Source organism: Corythoichthys intestinalis, chromosome 1, assembly GCF_030265065.1.
Source record: "Corythoichthys intestinalis isolate RoL2023-P3 chromosome 1, ASM3026506v1, whole genome shotgun sequence".
Taxonomy (NCBI): domain Eukaryota; kingdom Metazoa; phylum Chordata; class Actinopteri; order Syngnathiformes; family Syngnathidae; genus Corythoichthys; species Corythoichthys intestinalis.
This window is the reverse complement of record NC_080395.1, coordinates 33,377,541-33,399,431: the sequence shown is the minus strand read 5'-3', so window position 1 is coordinate 33,399,431 and position 21,891 is coordinate 33,377,541. Positions and strand designations below refer to the sequence as shown.

Genomic DNA, 21,891 nt, shown 5'->3' with positions numbered 1-21,891 from the left:
TATTAGCGTCAAAAACGCCATGTAATAAGTCATAGCTAGCTACGACAGGTTCCTCCATGTGCTAAACCTCACAAGCTTCACTGAGCACCTCCAAGTCTGCTAAAGTAGTGATGATTTAGGAGCTCATGCTTGGCTCAATCTTTAAGTCACTGCTCAAAGAATCCATTGTATCCCCCCACCCTCCTTTCTGCATCCCTGACCACGCCCAAGATTTGTTTGGATGCTGCAAAGTCCCACAAATAACCTTTTTTTTAAAAGCATATTTTTTAACCAGCTCCTATATAAATACACCTGATTGACTTGTCTTATGTGTTTTCCAGGCTGAGGGCGATGTCGCCTCCTTGAACAGACGCATCCAGCTGGTTGAGGAGGAGTTGGATCGTGCCCAGGAGCGTCTGGCCACAGCGCTGACCAAGCTGGAGGAGGCCGAGAAGGCTGCTGATGAGAGTGAGAGGTAGGTACATGTACTTTGCGAAACCCCCACTCGCCTCCTTTTAAGTAAGATACTCTTAAGTAAAGAATGGTCTGTACTAAATGAGAATCCAGAGGTTTGTTTATATTTAGAGACCGCATACCAGTCAACCCAAGGCCATTGGCAAATCTTACAAATAGTGGTGTATGCCCTTACAAATTGGTGACTAATCTTACAACGTTTTATATAGCGTGCAATATGAAACAAAAATAAAACTCAATTTTTTGAAAATAATATGAATTTATTGGTAATATTGTCACATATAACCTGGTGCAATGAAAGAACAATGAATATCTTCAGCTGCATCATGATTACTAAAATTTAACAGTGACTTTTGTTATAATTGTATGTAGCACTTTTGGCAATTTCTATCATGTCTTTTGATGGCTGCACTTCATGGCACTTCAGCTTGCAATTCAGTTTGACTTGAAGGTAGTTTATTGGTGTGTCCAATTATAAATTAAAAAGGTCAATTGATAAAATTAACTTACCGATGCAATCTTTGAGTCAGGAAACATTTCTTTTGCTAATTCTGAAAAGTGATCAGCAATACTTGCTGGCAAATTGTGTTCGGCAACAAATTGGCAGAATAAAATCCGCTTTCGTCACTTTTCATTCCGCAGACTGCATCTTTATGAAAAGTGTTGTTAATCTTACTTTAAAAAAGTAATTAATTACAGTTACAAATAGAGGTGTGCAAAATTTCCGATTCTTAGATTATTCGCGATTCGGCCGTGGAAGATTCGAGAACGATTCACAAACATCCAAATTCCGATTATTAAAATATGCGAAGTAAAGCGGAAGTACACAACACTCAGCGCGCCGCGCGGTCTTCGGGACGGAACGGAGCGAGAGTAGCTAAACATCATGCTTCCCATTACCCGGCCCCTCGGGTAATGCCAATGCTCAACTCACGGCTCTAGCTCAACTCATGCAACGAGATAAAAAAACACAACAACATACCTGACTGCTGCCGAAAAGCTGCAACAAAGTATGTCCATATAATGTTACGGTGGATATCATTTATATAGGACTAGATGCAATATAGATTTGGTAGTGTTAGCAGCACATCTACAAAAAGCTAGATGCGGGCGTTATAAACGGCCGCCATCTTAAAGCAGTACACTTCCCTGCAAGGCTGTTGTAGCGAACCTTCCAAGCAAACCTAATTAACTTTTTATCTAAAATACTCCTAAATCGGTAAAATATTGACTTGAATCTATCTTTAAAATAGTTTTAAAACTTTCACATGTCGAAAGTAGACAAAAGGGAAATTATGGAATAACGGGAGCAATTTTAACAAATTTAACGGTTGATTCACAACATTAAATTAATTGAATGTAGTTTAAACCTGCTGATACAGAATGAGGACTGGAGTTTTTTTATTTAATGTTATTTTTTTTGTATATTTGTTTACTGCTGTATGTTAACTTGATACTGAAATAGTAGTGTGGTTTAGCCTGAGAGTATTTTTGAACAATTTTGGAACTAATGTACAAAACATTAAAAAAAAAAAAGGAGGGGGGGGGTGCATCAATAATCGTTTTATAATCGAATCGGAGCCTCTGAATCGTAATCGTAATCGAATCGTTAGGTGCCCAAAGATTCCCAGCTCTAGTTACAAATTACTTCTCCCCAAAAGTAATTGAGGTAGTAACTTAGTTACCTGAATGTAAGAGTAATTAGTTACTTGGCAATGTAACTTACCTTTCATGTTTTTGTTTCATGTTTTTTTTTCCATTAAAAAAAAAACAAACAAAAAAACATGGTAACCTTTGCTATGTTTGGAAGTCATTTAATGTTGTGAATCAACCATTAAAGTTGTTAAAAGTGCTCCCGTTTTTGCATTAGTTCCCTTCTGTCTACTTTCGACATGTAAAAGTTTTAAAACTGTTTATTTAAAGTGCCTGTGACACGAAAAAGCATGTTTATTTCATAATACACGCGGTATTTTATGCTCCTGAATGATATGGACCGCTTGGATGTGTGTGGAAGCGATCGCTATGTTTATTTAGTTTTTTGAATCCCGCGCCAGGAAAATGAGTGACTTCCGGCTTCGGTCTTTCATTGAGGAGGAGGGCGCTGTGACGTGTACGGTAGAAGACGTCCTCTTCACTATACAGCGTACTGTTGTGTATGGGGAGGAATGATTCAGCTGATTTTGCGGATTAATACGTTTATTTTTCGCATCACGCCAGCCAAACGGCTGCAGAAAAATCATTCTGTATGAGGGAGAGGCGTATGCGCCTTTTTGGAGTTTCAAAAGGTTCCTATTCACCGTGGATATTTACTGTGGGACCATTGGACTTACGAGGAAGTGAGTAAACATCTTGTTTTGTATTATGTCAAATACGAATACAGCGATTACAAAGTAAACACTACAAACTTCCTTTAAATGAAGGACTACTTACGTTTGATCATTGATAGGCATGTAAAAAGCTGTCCTAATGGTCATTAGCAGCAGCCCGTTAGCTGCACAACAACTCCAGCCACCCTCCTCCGGGGAACGAACTGTAAATTGCTCTCTGCCGGGCGGTTTGCCGATGCGCGACGACAATAGACAACCGGGTCGTCATGTCAAATAATCCAGGATAGTTATGTGTGATTTTCCGCTTTGAAGACTTTGAAACATCACTCGGTTCGGGTTAGCATGTCGGCTAGCTGTCACGCCTTCTGGTTTGTTTACATTCTCCGAAGCCGGGGAAGGAAAATGACATATGTCCGATTTAGGTGTCATAAAATATAGTTCGGGAGGTGCGACAGTAAAGGTGAAGTTGACAGTTTTGACCATTATGGAGTAATTTTGCCATGTCGTCCTGAATAAATGCATTTTTATTATTTCATATTCCATTCAGCACAAGACTGTTATTTGTCATGACCATGCCATTTATTTAGCAATTGGGGAAAATACTTGGATAAAAAGAATATCCTGTAAAAAATATTGAAGTAAAGAGACAGAAACAATGACATTTTGCCGCTCTCTTCGTCACGTTTTCCTCATTGTGAATAGTTCCCCCTCGACGGGCTGACTGGTCCTTCTCAAGCCATTTATTTAGCTATTGGGGAAAAATACTAGGATAAAAAGAATATCCTGTAAAAATATTGAAGTAAAGAGACAGAAACAATGACATTTTGCTGCTCTCTTCATCGCGTTTTCCTCGTTCTGAATAGTTCTCCCTCGACGGGCTGACTGGTCCTTCTCAAGCCATTTATATTGCTATTGGGGAAAAATACTTGGATAAAAAGAATATCCTGTAAAAATATTGGAGTAGAGAGACTGAAACAATGACATTTGGCGGCTTTCTTCATCGCATTTTCCTCGTTCTGAATAATTCCCCCTCAATGGGCTGAATAGTAAAATCGATGAGCCCAGTCTACCGCTGACGTCATCCACCTGTTGGGGACGCTAAAGCCCTATAATGGTAGGCGTGGCTAACTGGCAGATTAAAAGGCTAATTTCTCGTCATCTGTGCTTTGCTAAATTGTTGTATATAGTCGAATCGTCTCAAAATATGATTCTAATTCACATAATAATGCCATTTAAGACTTTTTTTCTCGTGTCGTATGCTCTTTAAAGATCGATTCAAATCAAGATTTTAGGAGTATTTTAGATAAAATGTTACTTAGGTTCGCTAGGAAGGTTCACTGCAACAGAGCCTTTCTGAGAAGTCTACTGCTTTAAGATGGCGGCTCTTTACCAACGCCGGCAAGTGTATCATTTCGCATCCAGTTCATATACATGTGATATCTAACGTAGCATCATGTGGGCGTAGTTTGTAGGCTGTCGGCTACAGTCAGGTATTATTGGAGCCACCTAGCCTAGCATCGCGTTTGCAACAGCGTCACAACTCCCCCTTTCCCACTCCCGCCCTTCTTTCTCTGTGTCTCTGACTTTTTTTGCGTCATTCAACCAACATAGTAACGCACATTGTCTCGTTGCCGAAATGGTGACAAAATCCGAGTGGAGAAAAAAAACATAATGCACGAAAAACGTACAGAATTTGAACGTACGGCGTACACATTTAAAAATCAGTGCTTGCTTGTACAAATTACGCCTAAACCATAGAACTTGACAGGTATGAGACTGTAAGATTTGGCAGAAAACACCACAGCAGCATTCCATTTGCGCATTGCTAGTGACTGTTTTTGTAATTATAATAAAACAACAACCCTTTTAAAGGGCAATCATTTAACTCATTTACTGACAGACCCTCCCAGTCAAAATGGATTGGACATCTAGTCCTGTGAAAGGCACTAAAACATTACGATTCACAGCTAGTTCTCTGTTTAAATACTTGCACGTCGATCAGTGGCAGGCAATGAAATAGACTTTTTTTTTTCACTTCATACAATCAGTTGGCAATGTTAAATGAGTGCTGTATAAAGAGTTATTTCAGTGCTTCTTAATTATTTTGTGACTTGTCTTCCAGGAATACCGGTAAGTAAACATTTTGCGCCACCCCAACTCTCTGCTGCCACTGTAAATAGTATCATTTGGCTATAAAACTATAATTACACTTCTCATAACATTGTGTACTTGTTAAAATTAAAGAAGGTAATACTACCATATATTGATAAACATACAATAAAATACAACTTTAATAATATTGCTTTTGTTTGTATCAGAAAAGACATAAAGCGCATCAATTTGCCTGAATTTGAAAAAAAAGCTGCACCCAAACTGTAAACATACACTCAATGTACAATTTTTGACATTTTGATACCTAAAGATAAAATCAGTGAATAATAATGAATTCAAATTGGTTAGCAACATTTACGCATAGCACAATATGCCATACAATTTGACCGAAAAAACGACAATGTCATTGGACTGAGGGGCAGTTTTTATTTTTGTAGCACTTATATCGTCCAGCATGACCGAGACCATGTCTAATGCGGCAGCCAGTATCACCTTTTTTGCTATTGTGTGGGTATTTTTGCACTGAGCAACAGGCCACCTTATATGATGCTAACAGTGCTTGCTGGTTTACTGATGTAACACTCACAAAAAAACGGGACGATTATTGGCAATATTTGGCATGTTTATGCAAAATAAATAAAATCAAGCAATTTATCAATGTGATTGGGGTCAGATTTCTTTAAGTGACATCTTAATTGATTTGGCTTCTTCCTGTCTGCTGCCAACATGTTTAAACACTGTAAACATACCACTTTCCTCTCCCACTGTATTAAAAGTGAAGCCTAACGCTACATATGCTTGGTCATATTTCCTCGTCTTAGCTTTCAGTAGACATCTTTGGCATCCTTGTCAAATATTTTTTCGAGTTGTCGCGGAAGGTGTTCTTTCAATGCATTTCATATCTCCTGCTCTTTGCTATGTGCTCTTGTTTGATGCAAAAATACTGCGCACAACCTGAAAATGAGAGCTGAGCGGATGTGCAGAAACACTTAATTCTAGTACAGTAAAAAAGTACGTACCCCGAGGCACATGCCCCTCCCCCTGGCATTGCTTGCGCCCCACTATTTGAGAAGGACTGCGTTGATTTAAGCCCATCCTTATTGTCTTTTGAACAAGCGCGTAAATGTTCTTTTAGTTGGTTTCCAAAAAATGCTGAAATGCCGTAGGTAGGACCCTTCCACTCAAGCATCTGCCTCACCACCACATGTTGCAAATAATGCAGTCTTGAGTACATGGTACACTTTTTCAGCCGTGTAGTGTAGAACAATTGAAGAGGTACCGCCAAAATATTTTGGGGTTTTATTATTTATAGTAACTACAAACACCACCGCCATATTTCCTTTTGGACTTCCTTCTATTAGGACCCAAGAATAAAAAGCAACTAACTTCTGTCCGTCATTCATGTTAGCTACCTTTCAGATTTTCTTTACACCTTCTTTGTATTTGATGCGTCCTCAGCAGTGTTTTCTCTTGGATTCCCCCCCCCCCAAAAGTGGGGACAGAAATGAATGAAATACATTTTAAATTACATATTTTAAATTTATAATACAAAATTTAAGTGAATATTAATATATTTATATAAATATTAATGTCAAAATTCGTATTATTTATTTATGGAAGAGAATTATAACATCATGTATATTAAGACAAAAATTAGAGGGAGGAATGACTCTGTAAAAGGCTAAAGATACCTGATGAGCTTTATCTCGATCAGGCGTCTTTCTCTTCTGATAGAAATATTTCAAGTTCATTTGAAAAATCAAGTCAGCAGTTATATAATGGCGTGTAAATATAAACATTAGCCTAATGCTATAACTTAAATTGGTTCACTCACATAAGTGACATTGAGTTGGTATCAAACCAAATTAACTTAAACTTCCCGTACGTTACGTAACTTTAGTCATATAATGTATTTTTAACTTTAACTATGTGGAAATATGTTGCCAGCTTTCTACCACAATTAGCGTATTCACTCACAGACATAAAAAGTATCTATGGCTTACAGACAGCACTACACTATAACAGAAGACCACCCTCCACCATTGATGTCATATATATAAAACTAATGTCTGATGGGCGCTGTGATCCAATGGGGAAAAGCATCATCACTTGGTCGGCCGTTTCGCATAACGGTAGTTCGATATATCAGTGGAGCGTGTATTTTGAAATGGTTATAAATTGCACATTGATTTCCAAATGGCTTCGTTTTTCATAAACATCAACCATGCAGTAAGTTATCTGCATACTTAAAATTCTAACATATTTATGAACATCCAGGCTGAATCATAGCCATTTTAATATGGTTTGGTGTAAAATTTCTCAAGAATTCAGTGAGTTAAAAGTGCAGAATTGTAGTGGAGAAAAAAAAAAAGTAAAACACTGCTTAGAATCCTTACTTCCTTCACTCAAAATTCACCTTCCGTCATTCCTTCCTTTCCTCATTTCACAATCATCCATTAAATGTTTTCATTTCTACATCACTTGCACCTTTTGTTGCCTTCCTGTCACCTCAGATCTTTTTCTCAATTATTCACTACTTTCTTTTTGCTTTATTTTGCTCCACTCTTGCTTTGCTCTTACCCGCTTTGTTTTGTATCTCTTCACTTAAAACTATTTTTTTTCCTATGTTGCTTCGGTGACAGTCCACTATTGCTTTAGAGTTTACTATCAATCTTCTGCACTTAAAACATTAGCCAATTTTTATGGTACATGCAAAACGAACAAAACCAAAAAACTAAATCAAATATCCCAAAGGGCTTCACAGTGAGCTGTTATTCTAATGTTAAATAATTCAATGTCAATTAATTTTAATGTACAATGCAATAATAAACAGGAAATCTGTTTATAAGCACGATTGCACAGCAGTCCAACAATGTTGTCACGTTAAAGAATCCTCATTGAGTTACGCAGCAATTACGTTTTCCATTTTATGGTTTTATATTTATGACCGAGGATTGTTTGTCCATTCCTATATTTACTGTGATTGTGACTTTTACTGTGTTGGTGTTGATCACTCTTTGGAAAGTTTGTTGGGGAGGGAGACGACACTTGTAAACCTAGGGTTCTATGCATATTAAAAGTGTTTACTGTATATAAGTCCCAGTACTAAGTGTACGCTACTATATAAATTCCACTGAAGTTTTATTTGTTTTAGAATTGTTTGGTGTGCACAATCACATGGTCACCCAAAGTTTATAGTCCCTTCTGGATTTTAAATTAGCTAAAATATAGAATAATTTACTGGTGGACCACTTTATGACACCCGGATTCTCTTAGCGTTACATGTGTCAAGTTCTCATTCGGTTGTATACCACAAACGCTAATGTCCTGAAATGTTTCAAGCCTGCTGTTGTCACTTGGGTTTCCTGTAATTTAACCGAATCATGACTCATGTCCCCTCAGAGGCATGAAGGTTATTGAGAACAGGGCGATGAAGGATGAGGAGAAGATGGAACTGCAAGAGATCCAGCTGAAGGAGGCAAAACACATCGCTGAGGAGGCTGACCGCAAATATGAGGAGGCGAGTTTCTCAGCTGGTGGACTTCTGGCAAACTTTGAAACATTGTAACTGGTCTTGCGCATCTGACTTCAGGTGGCCCGTAAGCTTGTGATCATTGAGAGTGATTTGGAACGTACAGAGGAGCGCGCTGAGCTGTCTGAGAGGTATGAACCTCACAATTCAAAATAAGACTTGATTATACTCTTGTTTCATGACTGTTGTGCTACTTTCCAAACAAAACTATAAAACTACAGCAAATGCTCTGAGCTTGAGGAGGAGTTGAAGACCGTGCAAAACAACCTGAAGTCTCTGGAGGCTCAAGCAGAAAAGGTAAGGACGCAGAAGTGAAGAATGACAGAACATTCATTGAAACAGTTTGTGGTGTTGTGACTCTGTCTTTTTCTCCTTGTGTGTCTAACCACAGTACTCACAGAAAGAGGATAAGTACGAGGAGGAGATCAAGGTTCTTACAGACAAGCTAAAGGAGGTGAGGAGGCACACCTTTGGGAAAACACATTAGAAATGTTTTTAAATTTTAATGAACATTTTATAAACATTTTCACTTTTCAATAATCCTTAATTCTAACATCTGGGTCGTGTGCGCATAGATTTTTTAAAAAATTATTTACCTTTTGCTGTTTTATCAAATTCCTTATCGTGAGTGATCTGTCAATGGCTCACGTCAGTTACCAACTTATTTTTACAATGTGTTCAAAGTACAACTTTCAATTAGTCATGTTAACTTAAGATTTTATGTACACATAATTCAAATTCTCTTAAGTACCGTATTTTCCACTCTATAAGGTGCACTCTCAATGAATGGCCTGTTTTTAAACTTTTCATTTAAAGGGTGCACCGCATTATTAAGGAGCCATTGTAGTGGTTGGGGTTGTTATGCATCCACTAGATAGTTACACTAAACGGAATGTAAACTAATGCCATGATTAGCCAATATTGATCTATTGTATTGGCCCGAATGTAAGACGGTGTTTTTTGCATTGAAATAAGACTGAAAAAGTGGGAGTCGTCTTATATTCGGGGTGTAGACATTATACCCATTCATGACGCTAGATGGCGCCAGATATCATTGAAGCGAATGCTAAACTTGAGGCGTAATGTTCTGTCATGAGATCTCAGCTACTCTAACCAGTTTGCATTATTTTATTGCAATGTTTATCCTTATTCAGATTTGTTTCAAGACTACAGTTAGTTAGACCTCCCTTTGATGCTTAATGCAGTTATTGCAATTTTGTTGTTTAATCACGATAGATTGGTTTATTTACATTTCAAAAACCAAAAGCCATTCATTTATGAATGTGATTGCACTTTAGTTTACATATTTAAATGTTCAGATATTAAGATTTGAATGAGGCAAAATAACCTACTTTTCTCTAAAATATATTGTTATAATCATTTGTTTCAGATGTACTGTAATTTTCTGTATAAAAATTAATTTGGTGTTCAAAAAGTCTTTTTTTCAAACTTGTCTTGAAAAAGAAGGGGTCGTCTTATAATCAGGGCCGTCTTATATTCGGGCCAATACGGTATATAAGATGAACCTTTTATTGCAGAAAATACGATAACCTAATTTGAGTATAGGTAACTAAACGTATCAAGTTCATTCAACTTCAATCAACAAATTTGTGGTCAATATTTAAATTTCTGCATAAACTGAACTTGAAATGCTAAATTATGTAGCTATATCCTCACTCCCAATGCTTTCAAAAGAGTACGCTGGAATGTCATCCGTCAGCTAGGGCGTTTGGCTCGAATGTCTGTCCCAAGTTCCATTGCCACGGTGGTGGCCCGGGTTCAATCCCGACTTGGAGCAAATTTTGATATATTTTTACTTAAAAGGCTAGGTTACTTAAAATTTTGAATTCAAACTACCATCAATTTACGATTTTGAGTACTCTCCCGATTAAAACTTAATTCATTTGAAATGGGTTGACTTGTAATTTCAAATTTTCAACCAATTTTTTTACGGTATAGAAGTTGACCACCGATGTGTCTTTGCTTCCTTAACTTCTTGCAGGCTGAAACGCGTGCCGAGTTTGCTGAGAGATCAGTCGCCAAACTTGAAAAGACCATCGATGACCTGGAGGGTATGAATCTATTTATTTTAAATCTTATCAGCCTTAGAAGAACCCCAAGTTGAGTCTTACTAGTGACTCTTTGAAACTTAATACAGTGTCAAAAAATTTATGTAGGCGTCATATTTTTCAACGGTTTATCGCGAGGGCTACTCGATTTGCCGCCTGTGTCTGGCATTCCGATTCGCTGGCTGTTCATGGCCAGCAGGTGTCGGACAGGACGCTTTTTCTGTGACTCCAATGGAATCTGTCACATCCTACGCAGCTGTTGCTTTCCTATTTCTGTGTTTCACCTCTCCATAGTTTCTTCATTTTTCTTTTTTGCCACTGTTTGTTGACTTCATTTAATTTTCCTTCACCTTTTTTAATGTTTGTCTCAATCCAACACCTTGGTACTGATCCTCCACTTTAGATGAGCTGTATGCCCAGAAACTGAAATACAAGGCCATCAGCGAGGAGCTGGACCACGCTCTCAACGACATGACTTCTATGTAATTAAACATCACGTTCGTTTTTGTGTACCGTTTGCTTCCTCTTTAGTAGTAGTCTTCCCACTTACAGCTTTGCCTTGACTACTCTAACAAGACTTAGCTCCTCCTTTTGGCTTGTCTGTCTGTAAAGCTCTGAAGCACTTTTTTTACAGGCTGAAGGCCTCTTAAATCACAGGTGTTCTTTTTATTATTATTGTTATTTATTTTTTAATATATATGGCTGAAAACATTCAGGTGAGTGGAAGTTCTGCTCTGAGACCCCCAATTTGGCCATATTTCAAAATTGTCCTATATGCATGTGTGATACATCATTGGAAAGCATAAAATCTTAATTTTCTGGTGGAAGAAACATTTTGAACAGGAGGGCATTAAAAAAAAAAAAAAAACTAACTCGAGGTAAGAGCATGAAAGAGCTTAATTAAAGACACCATGATTTTAACGAGATATTATCGCGTACTTACCTCGTTTCGATCCAAAAACTCTCTGTAGCATGTATCACAGAGTGTCAAGACACAGCTGTGAATGGCCACAGCCAATTTATGGGGGATTTTATGGGTGAAACTTGGTAATATAACAAGAGTCTCAATGCAGAAATCGCAGACATCAAGGAGAGGTCGAGATCTTTTTCGTATATTTACCCTTTTAAACGTTTTTTTTTTTTTTTTCAATCTTTGTTAGGATCGATTATCATCTAAAATATTGGGGAAAATGCGATAGTAACAAAAAAAATACAGTTAAGTGATAGTTATGAGGTAGATATCCGTAATTTATTCAGACACTATTTTTTCATTGTGATGTAATTTGTTTAAAAGTTTAAAATATGAGAGTAATTTTTTAGTTATTTTTTAACTAAATATTCAACATCAATTAATGATTGTGAGCTAAAAATGAAGCCATAAAAATTACTTTTTATGGCTTGGTTGAAGCAAAGGCTTTTGCACAATGTCTGTAAATAGGGGTCTCCAGGGTAAAACGGACAAATTAAAAATAGTTTGGGGGCTCAATGCGCCATGAATCTGCTATGGCAGCATATAGACATGGAGCAGAAACTGCTTTTTCCAGCCTTGTCTGTGTTTTCCGCCAAATATGTGTAATATATATATTCCTTCATTATTCTTGGACAAATCACGATGAAATTCAGATTTGTTTTTGTATCAGGACTGATTAATTTAACGTATTATCTGTATGTTAAGAGTTGGCCAAAAGAGGGCATGCGTGCTCTTCTTCACAGCCTTCAGCCTGTAGTAGCAGACTAGTTTTTGCTTTTAATTTGGAGCAGTCACATCTAACCTGAAGTTTCAGAGGTGCGATTAAAGGAGAAATTGGTGACACAATAACACACATTATGACTCCAAAAAAAAAAAAAAAAAAACAATCTTTTGTGCATTTTCACCAACAACTGGGCTAAAATTTGGTTTTTAAGAAACAAAATTTTCAAGGAAAAAAATCTTAAACATTCACACGGCCTCAATTAAAATAAAAGATTGGCATATACATGCATTACAGTATGTCATTTTAGGGGCTTTTTTGATGGATAGTTTTCTCTAGGTTGGTGTAGAAAATTTCACGAAAAATGTATTTATTTACTGTTGCGTAATCTCAAACGGTCTCAAAGGTTACAGTTCACTGGCCCACAACTGATAGAAAACGATGTCACCTTACCTAATCTTTGAGTTGGGCAAAAAAGTGCATCTCGTTAAATAGGGGAATTAACATTTCCGTTCTTCAATTGGGGGGGTTAGTTAACACAGGGTGAAAACATAAATGATTAGACAAATTAAAAAACAAATTTACAAGAGTCAAGTCTATATCGAATATAACCCAAATTCACGAAAAAGTGAAAATATGAAATTGTACAGTAATTTCACTTGCATTTGTGTATGTATTTTTTAAATTAAGTTTTTAAAATATAAATAGAAAACTTTTCTACAATATTTGAATTGTTTTGCACCTTTTGTCTACTAACACTAGAAATTTTCAGTCTAGTCTCAAAGTGCCAAGTTTCTCCCCCTCTTCATTCCTGCATCCATTTTCCATTCTGCATGCTTGTAAGTTTTGTCATTTTTTTCTTCACTTTATTTTTCTCCTTCTTCCCTACAGCTAATTGTGTCCATCTCAGAAGCCACCCAGTGGTTGAACGTGGTTATTTCTCTCCGGTGCAGCGCTGCTCCACTTTTCTGTCTTCTGTCCCCTCTATTTTCACGTTCTGTACACTTTGGGCCAACTCTGCTGCTAGCACAGCCCATTCGTTCATCTGTCATGCACACCTTTTGAATTGTGTTACTATGATGTAAAATAAAAATTCTTCCATCTGTCAGCTTTTACCCTTCTTCCTCCTACAGTCTTGACTCATGCTTGTCCATTTTTATTTTATTTTATTTTTGTTTGTGTCTGTTTTTAATTTTTTTTTTTCGAGTAGCTCTTGAATAAACTCCAAAGCTCCTCTTTCATTTGCTGTTCCACGTTTCTGTGTGGGAGGCCTTTTCTTGGAGAGCAGTCCTGTTCTGGTGCTAAATCTATAAAATTGTGATTCTTCCAAGTTGAATGTGAACCATTTTCTTGCAGGAAATAATGTAAATGATGTTCCAGGGACACAACTGTCTAATTGAATCCAGTATCTGCTGTGTAGAGTTTTGACTAGAGTTAAAAATATAATAACACAATTATATAGATCTAAAAAATAATGTGATTATATCTCGCTTATTAACATACTTGGGGCAGAAGTAAAAGGTAAGCAATTTTTAAGTTATACATCATGGTATACATTTACCGAAACGCTATGAATAAATTGATTGATAAGGATTTTATTTACGACTGCTAAGGGAGCAATAAATCTGTCAATTCAAATAATTTCAGTAAAATAGTAAAAATCTCGGCTTTTTTTTTTTTTTTTTTTTTTTATTGTCAGGCAACACTGAACTGAATATGTGTAGTTGTGCTCATAAGTGTACATTTCTTGGAAGTATTTTTGAAGTTTTGGCAATTTAAAAAAGTGAATGAAAAGTCCATCCCATTTTCTTAATTTTCTTGATTTTTTTTTTTTTTTTTTTTTGAAAGAATGATTGTGCATTTCTCAACTGCCCTCTTTCAATTTAAATCCCACTAACAATTAAATATTTAAATAATAAGTCATCTTTAATATGGCCCAAATTCCGCAGGGGTAATTTTATGAGCATAAGTTCCTTCTCAACATCTAATTACTATGTAAATAAGTCTGACTGCATTTTGAAATATAAGCTAGCAATACAGTGCTTCACTTAACACTCTCACCAACGCAGCTTTACATATTTTCATTTATTTTAATCCGAAGTTTGACGTTTTAGAGGCTCACTTTCTGCTATTTTGTGCATTGCTATTAGTTGGCAATACTCGGGTTTTGGGTTTTCTCTCTTTGAGTGACTGAAAATATTCAAGAAGACTGCACCTGTTTCCAGTGTATATAGTGAAAAATTGGGGGGTGTAATTCTGATGTTTAATAGTGGGGGTTGGGGGGGTGCCAGGGTTTTCCCAGAAATTGTTGAAATATCCATTGGCAGACATTTTTAAATGTTTTATTTTAGCCAATCGAATTTGATTTTCCCAGATTGCATATCCTATTCGTGTTTTCAAGTCAGCCCATTGTATAGCGAATACTCCCGAGTAGTTTTTTATCACGCGCTGATTTTTTCACCTTAAAAACACAGAAATAGTATCTGCATGCCATAGTGTACAAATAAGTTTTGAAGAAATAGCTGCACGATGTAGGACGACTCAAAATGTGAAATTGTATTTGTGTCTCGGATGAAGAAAAGGGAGACTGTGACAGATTGAACAGGTACAGTAACGACAATGAGTTTGTGCCTATTTTTTAAGCTTGTTTATATTGTACATGTGTTCGAGCCTTTGAGGCTAGATTCATACCGCAGGTCTTAATGCACAAATCCCAATTTTTTTCGTGTTTGTACTACTCGAGTGAGGCATTACCTTGACTGTCTGAACGTGAGAAGTCTCATAGAAGTTGACCATTTCAAATCCGATCTGTGACACTTTCGTGTGTGGTATAAATCCGGTCTGGGCCACATTTTTCCCAGAATGTGGCGGCGGTTAAGTCTCCCAAATCGGAATTCATGCAGCAATTACGCCAGCAAAGTGCGAGAGCAGCAGGCAGGACTGCAGCGATTTAGCTGTGCATTAATGTTAGCGCCTAGCTTATACGCAGGCGGTGGGCTTGACCACATTCATAAAAAAAGTAAAATGAAAAGGATAAGCCAGATAATGCTCGATTTTCTTTGCGTGCGTCAAATGAGCAATATTTCAGTATTGCTTACATGGCCGAGTCAGGGCAAACTGACGCACACAAGTAAGGCTTATGTGCGCGCATCATCCACGCACAGTGCGCGTATGCGTTCTATCAGCCCATACAAACTTGGAATCTAAGACTAAACAGGGATTAATAATGTCATTTGTGTCCTCTTTTTGGAAATCAAAATATGATCACCCTGGAATGACATACATCCAGCGTGTGTAGTTATTTGTTTTGCGCATGTGGGTCAGTTTGCTGTCAAACTGCGAATTAGTGGGCATGCGTATTACGGTATTGGCCCGAATATAAGACTGTGTTTTTTGCATTTTAACACTGAAAACATTCAGACATTACACACATTCACGACGCTAGATGGCGCCAGATATCATTGAAGCGATGTTCTGTCATGACAGATCTCAGCTTCTGTCAAGTTTAACCAGTTTGCAATTTTTATTGCAATATTTTTCCTTATTCAGATTTTTTAAGACTACAGTTAGTTAGACTTCACTTTGATGGTTAATGCAGTTATTGCAGTTTTGTTCTTCTATCACAATAGATTGGTTTATTTACATTTCAAAAACCAAAAGCCATTCATTTACGAATGTGATTGCACTTTACATATTTAAATGTTCAGATATTAAGATTTGAATGAGGCAAAGTAGCATGCTTTTTCTCTCAAATATATTATAATCATTTGTTACGGATGTACTGCAATTATTTTCTGTATAAAAATTAATTTGGTGTTCAAAAAGAACACCAAACTTTCAAACTTGAGTCTTGAAAAAGAGGGGGCCGTCTTATATTCGGGTCAATAAGTTACTTGAACGGGCTCAATGGACAAAGGCAGTCTGAACGGGCACCCCCCCCCAAAAAAAAAACAAGATAGAAAATTGGAATTGTGCATGAAGACCTGCAGTATGAACCTAGCCTTAGTGTCTAAGGCTACGTCTACACTAGGGCGGATAATGGCCTTAAACGTGTAATTAGTTGGACTATACGGCATGTCGGCTACACTAATATGCCTATTATCCGGATTAGTTGTTCGAAGGATAATGTAGGCGGGTAATGTTACTCACTGCCTATGCGCCGCCCAATATGGACTGCTGTCTCCGTACAACATTCCGATACTCAGGAAGGGACGTCATGCCGTCACTGTTTTTAGTGCGAAAAGCCGAGCGTGCTCTCCCTTCACTCTCGCTCCTGCGTGATGCATTCAATTGCGATCACGAAAAAAGTTATCACAAAATAATGACAGTCTAGAATGTGTAGTAATTTGGAAATTTGCTGCGGGCAAGTAATGAGTTTCCGGTTTAGAGGTAAATCGCACAGGCGATGATGTAACACATTAGGCTTCTCCTTTCTACGCATGCGTAGTTTGCGCAAATGCAGGCGTACCTTGCAGAAGCGCTGGGGCCTTAAACGCACCTTAAACGAAGTGTAGACAGGTAGAAAAATAGTTGGTAAAATACCCTGGAGAAAATTATCTGTCCTAGTGTAGACGTAGCCTAAGCCAGGTGTGGGCAAACCAGTCCTTGAGGGCCGCAGTGGGTCCTGGTCTTTGTTCCATCTGAGTCAGCACAGACCGTTTATCCAATGAGGTTTCAGCGGAAACGAGGCATCTGACTGCAATCAACTGATTGCACTTGTAAGAAACCAGATTGATGAAAGACTGTCCTCTTAATGGGTTTGAACAAAAACCCGCCCCCACTGTGGCCCTTTGTGGAATAGTTTGCCCACCCCTGGTCTAAGCTCATAAACATGTCATTTAAAAAATCCTCCACTATCTGGGGTCGAAGAAATTTGTTATTTGCATACTCAAAATACTTGGAGCACCCGTTTGCCACTTTGAGGTTATTTGTGCTAGATACAGTCTTCTCCTTTGATTCTGACACAATTTGAAGAGTTCCCAGGTTTTCATCAGAATTTTACATTAGGAGCTAGGGCATGCCATGATGTAAATGGCCACGTAATATTGCCTACTTTATCGCTATACTGGATTTATTAATATTTCAACAAATGTTTTGCCATGATTTCTGCTCGGATTGCAGGGTATAATCTGGCATGTACATATGTGAAATAATGCTTTTCATGGTTGATCGCCGCTGTGTTGGCTGGTTCACAAGGACCAAAAGTTTAATGCTACTAACAATCTTCTACCGTCTTATTTAGACTTTAGCTACTAACCTGCCTTCTGTCTCCTTTTCCTCTCTCACCTGCCATCTGACTGTGAAGACCACCTTTACAAGCAGCATGAGAAAAACCGTCTTCTCACCAACGAGCTGCGAGTAGCCTTAAATGAGGCATGAGGCTTTACAATGACCTTCTCACAAATGTCCTCATATTTTAATGCAAAGAGCATACTCCACCAGCTCTGGTGCACAGCGCCAATCGTAGACCTTTCATTCGAATTTTTTTTTTTTTTTTAACTGTATCATTAGGCATGCTTCAAGTTACATAAACATTGAATACAATATTTGCAAATTCTATCCAACCTTTATTCAGGTCAATACACTACAAAGCCAAATGTTTTATGGATTTTTGTTCTTTTGGGAACATTTATTTTTTAAACAACAATATGCAATTGTGAACAGAGGACACTTATTGAATCTTTGTAGGTGGTTTTATTGCCCTTTCTTGATGTACAAATTAAGTTACTGAAGACCCTGGCTCTCTGCTGTTGTGTATTTTGCTTCATAATGCACCATACATTTCCTTGCATTGGCATTTTCATCCTGAAATAAAAAGGGGCATCCCTGAAAAGATGTTGCTTGGATGGCATAGTTTCTTTTCAAAACCATTTATGCTTTGTCCTACACAGATGGGCGAGTTACCCATATGATGGGCACCATCTCCGACCCAAACAATAACAGGTGCTAGCTTTTGTGATATTAGAACTAGAATTTTGTTTACCAAATAACTTGAATATCTCTGATTAGGATAGGCCTGAAGGATATTGGAAAAACTTAACATTGCGATATACACTCACCGGCCACTTTATTAGGTACACCTGTCCAACTGCTCGTTAACACTTAATTTCTAATCAGCCAATCACATGGTGGCAACTCAGTGCATTTAGGCATGTAGACATGGTTTAAGACAATCTGCTGCAGTTCAAACCGAGCATCAGTATGGGGAAGAAAGGTGATTGAGTGACTTTGAACGTGGCATGGTTGTTGGTGCCAGAAGGGCTGGTCTGAGTATTTCAGAAACTGCTGATCTATTGGGATTTTCATGCACAACCATCTCTAGGGTTTACAGAGAATGGTCCGAAAAAGAAAAATATCCAGTGAGCGGCAGTTCTGTGGGCGGAAATGCCTTGTTGATGCCAGAGGTCAGAGGAGAATGGCCAGACTGGTTTGAGCTGATAAAAAGGCAACAGTGACTCAAATAACCACCCGTTACAACCAAGGTAGGCAGAGGAGCATCTCTTAACGCACAGTATGTCGAACTTTGAGGCAGATGGGCTACAGCAGCAGCAGACCACGCCGGGTGCCACTCCTTTCAGCTAAGAACAGGAAACTGAGGCTACAATTTGCACAAGCTCATCGAAATTGGACAATAGAAGATTGGAAAAATGTTGCCTGATCTGATGAGTCTCGATTTCTGCTGCGACATTCGGATGGTAGGGTCAGAATTTGGCGTCAACAACATGAAAGCATGGATCCATCCTGCCTTGTATCAACGGTTCAGGCTGGTGGTGTAATGGTGTGGGGAATATTTTCTTGGCACTCTTTGGGCCCCTTGGTACCAACTGAGCATCGTTGGAACGCCACAGCCTGAGTATTGTTGCTGACCATGTCCATCCCTTTATGACCACAATGTACCCAACTTCTGATGGCTACTTTCAGCAGGATAATATGCCATGTCATAAAGCTGGAATCATCACAGACTGGTTTCTTGAACATGACAATGAGTTCACTCTACTCAATGGCCTCCAGTCACCAGATCTCAATCAAATAGAGCATCTTTGGGATGTGGTGGAACGGAAGATTTGCATCATGGATGTGCAGCCGACAAATCTGCACCAGCTGTGTGATGCCATGTCAATATGGACCAAACTCTCTAAGGAATGCTTCCAGCACCTTGTTGAATCTATGCCACGAAGAATTGAGGCAGTTGTGAAGGCAAAAGGGGGTCCAACCCGTTACTAGCATGGTGTACCTAATAAAGTGGCTGGTGAGTGTATGTTACCAAGGCTCCACACTTTTTTGCGTTGGTTGCACTAGTATGCCTACCTTTTTCTGAAGGTGCACTAGCACAAAATGGTGTACCCACATTTTTGATTGCATTACCTTTAACACCATACTTTTAACCTCTTCATAACATTTTTATAATTCATTCATCTTCTGAACCGCTTATCCTCATGAGGGTCTGATGGATGCTGGAGCCTATCACTGCTAAGTCAAGGCAGAAGGCGGGGTACACCGTGAAATGGTTGCCAGTCGCAGGGCATATACACACAACCATTCAAGCACACGCGCACACCGCTGGACAATTTGGAGTGTTCCATCAGCATATCATGCACATTTCTTTTAGGGTGTGGCAGGAACCTGGAGAAAACCCATACACGCCACCTTCATAATGTGAATTATTTATTTAAACAAGAATAATGTAGCTTGTCTTTATTAAATGCTTCAATGAATGAATCCACTCATATTCACTCACGCTGCTGAGAACAGCCTCTCACTTACACAATGAATGAGTTGATACAATAAGCTGAACAACGACGAACACATTTCTGCCTTTGATCGAAGTCTTTTCTGACCAGATCAAAGTAACAAACCTGTCAATCATTGTTAAATTTAAGTACCAAATGCCAGCTGCACTGGTGACCAAGAAAGTTTGGTCGCACTGCTTAGATGGAGGGAGGGCGAGAGGCCGTGGCGAGCTACGAGCATGAAGCAGAAAGAAAAAGTTTGCATGTTCAGAATTTTTTTTTTTTTTTTTTTTTTTTTAAATATCACACGTCAAAGCGATGGGAGTATTGTGTATCCGCACAACGTGAAGACTACTCTGTTCAAACGACATAGCAGGCCTACTCTAAAAAACATTCTCACTTCAGAAAAGGATTCACCGATTGCCATGCTTTGTGCTAAAATGGGAACGGGCACTTCAGAGGCCATTCAAATTCAAGGTGGGGCCAGTGCCCTTGTGGCCCCACCCCTAAAACAGCCACTGGTTATTGATATAGGTTTTGCTTTGCATTGTCATTTTTAGATGCTATTGTAGCTGTACCAACAAAAATGCATTGCTGTCTGAGATTGGCTTTGTCTTTTCGTGTAAATTTATTCATATTCTCTAAGTCTTTTGATATTATGCATTGTAAATGGTAAAATTCCTAAATTCCTTGAAATTTCATATCGAAGAATGTGTTTGGTTCACAAAGTCTAAATCTGCACCTCATCCTTGAGATCAAATCAGCCTTGTGGGCGTCCTGCCATTAGACACTATCCATGTCTGTTGGAACCTGTTGCAGGCATCAAAATGAGAAACTATTTCCAAAGAAAACTGTAGCGCTTATCATTTTGAACATTAAATATCTTGTCTTTGTAGTGTATTTGTTTTTACAAATCATTGTATATTTTTAATTCACATTTTACACATCACAGCTCATATTGGAATAGGGCTTTGTAGACCTGAAGGTCACACTGGAAAGTTATCAATGCATCTGGATTTTTTTCTTCAGCATTCATTAAATCAAATCTGTAATTAGTACTTGGCAGAAAGCGAAGGATGCCAAAAATCTAGTCTCAACATGTCATTGCTTAAAAAATACTAACGCTTGGTCTGTATCCATGTAATCCCGATTAGAGCTTCCTGTATGTGTATGCACTTTTGTTTGAAGAGCTCTTAATGCTGCCATGCTATATTAATGTAAACATGTGAGTGCTAAAGAGGACATGATTGTTAAGCAGATGCTGAATCAGACTCTAATGGAGATCATTGACATTTGATCGCCAATATCGTGATTGGCTCTGGCACAACATGGCTGCAACACTTCTTGACCTCATGAAGATACAAGCTGCTTAAATGCTCTGAAATTGCACAATTCACTGAATCTTCATTTGTTGAAAAAGAAAATGCACTTTTTCAGGGAAAAAAATGATCAGATGTTCATCAGCCGATCATTGACCGTTTGAGTACTTTTCTTTTTTTGTGGACTTGTAATCATTTTGCACTTGTTTTCATTGTTTCCCTGTCTGTTATGCCAATGTCAAAATCATGAATAAATTCATAAAATTATTTTTTTCCCCCAAGTATTTCTTTATTTGAACAGTAGTGGATTTTTGTGTAAATATGTTCTGTTAATAGTGACAACTGGGCCGAATTTGTGGAGATTTGTCTATGAAACCACTATGTAGTTAAATTTATCAGACAAACTCCGGTAGCCCAGCATCAATTTGGCAACCTGAGGAAATCATTTATGTATGCAGCCAGATGTCTTACTAATATTCTTTCATTTATGCAACCTAATTATTTTGTCCCACTATATCTGACATAGTTTGTAAGATTACAGATGCATTGCGCATGAGCACAACACATTGCATACCTTCAGTACCATGTGTGTTCAACTTGCAAAGTTACTGGGTGGTCGATGTCAAAACCTTTTTAGAGCAGATCTGGTTCATTTATC

The 21,891-nt window shown here is 38.1% G+C and overlaps 1 protein-coding gene across 4 annotated transcripts in view; it reads left to right on the top strand.

Moving 5' to 3' along the window:
- tpma (alpha-tropomyosin) overlaps positions 1 to 21,338 on the top strand; it is a 28,675-nt gene extending 7,337 nt beyond the window's left edge. For 2 of the 4 annotated variants that reach the window (XM_057843254.1, XM_057843271.1), the window contains 7 exons: positions 321 to 454; positions 8,295 to 8,412; positions 8,485 to 8,555; positions 8,646 to 8,721; positions 8,816 to 8,878; positions 10,427 to 10,496; positions 17,490 to 21,338. In XM_057843254.1, coding sequence (XP_057699237.1) covers positions 321 to 454; positions 8,295 to 8,412; positions 8,485 to 8,555; positions 8,646 to 8,721; positions 8,816 to 8,878; positions 10,427 to 10,496; positions 17,490 to 17,563 — 606 coding nt within the window. In that variant the 3' untranslated portion in view covers positions 17,564 to 21,338. Of the gene's footprint in view, positions 1 to 320; positions 455 to 8,294; positions 8,413 to 8,484; positions 8,556 to 8,645; positions 8,722 to 8,815; positions 8,879 to 10,426; positions 10,497 to 10,896; positions 10,976 to 13,075; positions 13,842 to 17,489 lie in introns of those variants that run through there. The other 2 variants (XM_057843244.1, XM_057843262.1) reach the window with 2 other exon arrangements.
- Positions 21,339 to 21,891: the final 553 nt, after the last annotated feature.